Source organism: Populus nigra, chromosome 13, assembly GCF_951802175.1.
Source record: "Populus nigra chromosome 13, ddPopNigr1.1, whole genome shotgun sequence".
NCBI classification, from domain to species: Eukaryota; Viridiplantae; Streptophyta; class Magnoliopsida; order Malpighiales; family Salicaceae; genus Populus; species Populus nigra.
The window spans coordinates 13,891,243-13,893,255 of NC_084864.1; the positions used below are offsets into that span (position 1 = coordinate 13,891,243).

A 2,013-nucleotide genomic window follows, 5' to 3' on the forward strand; every position below is an offset into this window, starting at 1 on the left:
TAAAAACAAACATTTAATATTTCATATATATCCTCTATACATATTACATGGTCTCAAGCATTCAACATTTACCTTGCCACATGCAAACTAGTACAAACATTCAAAAACATTGATACATGGCCTAAATGTTAGTTTGACGTGGGCCATTGGATTAGATCAACACGAGAAGACCGTACTGATATTTTCTTTTGTACAGTGTTACGTTTACTACCTGATTAACTCTCCTGGCCCCATATAACCCATAATATCTTCCAAGTACCGGTACCACTTATGTTTTACACAGATCTGCTACAATCAGCCTTACCGAAGCCCACTCTACGATTGGCTAGATCAAACTCCACCCATATATTTTGTTGGTGAAAATTTCCTATTATATTGCTAGCAGCACCACCCAACATTTCCGACCGTCCGATCCCAACACAATGGACCCCTCCACCCACATCAGCTAAAACCCTCTCTTTCTCTACAACTATCTCCACACCCTTGTCAAATTCAAACACCATATTGCCTATCAACCGTCCGATCTCTATTGCATTGCCATTGAAACACATGTCAGATACACCACCATACACGTATCCCTTCTTTAACCTTGGCCCCACCAGTCTTACTACCTCCTCCCTCACCTTATTGTAAGCCTCATCCACCAAGTAAGTGAATTCGGACCCGGAGTCAATCATGGTTTGACCCGCACCACTAGGATCGGGCCGAAAGGCCGAAATCGGAATGTTCAATTTTTGGTTGCCAATCCTAATTCCTTGCATAGCAACAGTGTAAGCCAAGGGGTCCAAATTGGGCATCCGTTGACTTTGAGAAAAAGTCAAAAGGTTAATATACCGAAACCCACCTGAATTCGGGTTTTCACCCAAGTAAAATGACCCTGTTGGGGTAAAACCGGGTCGAACTTGCCGGGTGGGTACACAGTATGAGAACTTGGTTAATTTAGCCTGGGAAGCAAAGGACAGCCTCCCAAGGTTCATTCCCAGAATGCCCTTGGCATCACTTGATTCCTCAGCGCAGCCTAAGATCAAAGGAGGGGTACTTTGGGACCTGGAAAATGTAATCTTTTCCCTTACAAGATTACCTTCAGCTAATGTTCCATCAGCGTAGAAGTAAGAATAATGACACAAACGGTTCTGGTCGCATGAGGTTGGTAGGGTAAAATCAGGAATTCTGGGCTTGCAAAGGGGATGATTACATGGCAGAACAGAGAATGAAGAGGATAAAGAAGGATCAAACACAGAGCTAGGTGGGGGTTTTCTAGGAACCTTTTTGTGACACTGAATCCATGACAACTGGCTGCCCGTGTCCAAAATCATTTGCTGAGTTTGAGGTGGTGTCCCTATAGGGAGAGAGACTAGCAGTATCATCGAGTACTTGAATCCTGACCCGTAGTTATATGGCGATGACGAAAAGGAAGAACTTTTGAGTGTTGAGGCTTTCTTGGTTTGTGAGATGAAGGAAGAGTAGAAACTTGGAGAGGCTCGTGGGGAGCGAGGGAGGGGAGTGAGTGGGAAAGAAAAGGAAAGGGAGTCATTCTTGTGCTGGGTTTCTTGTGCTGAGAGGGAGCAGGAGGTGAGTAGGAGGAAGAGGTAAAAAAGAAGCATGGTTTCTTTGAGAAGAGAAGGAGAGGAAGCAATGGAAGAGATGAAGCAAGAGGGCAGTGTTGGAGTGGTTTTGAGTACAGTTTGTGGTGTATGGTTGTATTTATATGCCAGAGAAAGGTAGTGATAGGCTGGGTAAAGCCAAAATAGGAGAATTCGAAAAGAAAAAAATGAAAAAAGAATACGCGTTTTCTTAATTGAGTGGTTAGATCTTATAATGACAGTAGAATTGATGCTTGCTTAATTGAGTTGCAGAAGATATGAGCTGCCCTGGTAGAATCCTGAATATAGCTAAACAAAAAACAAATTCCTTCCTTGAAATTAACTCATTAGAAATGTTTTTGAGACTGTACTGTTTATGTTTTTAATAATAATAATAATAATTAATTTTATTTTTTTAAAAAAAACAAAT

General features: G+C 41.8%; 1 protein-coding gene across 1 annotated transcript; it reads right to left on the reverse strand.

Annotated features, from left to right (window-relative positions):
• On the reverse strand, positions 1–1,691 carry LOC133671365 (aspartic proteinase PCS1-like). Its single transcript, XM_062092106.1, has one exon. It carries the CDS (start codon positions 1,602–1,604, stop codon positions 276–278), a length of 1,329 nt encoding a protein of 442 aa, XP_061948090.1. The 5' UTR covers positions 1,605–1,691; the 3' UTR covers positions 1–275.
• Between the last annotated feature and the right edge of the window lie 322 nt (positions 1,692–2,013).

What these genes read in the sequence shown, in the direction of transcription:
- LOC133671365 (XM_062092106.1), bottom strand. Translation starts at nt 1,604, where the DNA reads ATGCTTCTTTTTTACCTCTTCCTCCTACTCACCTCCTGCTCCCTCTCA.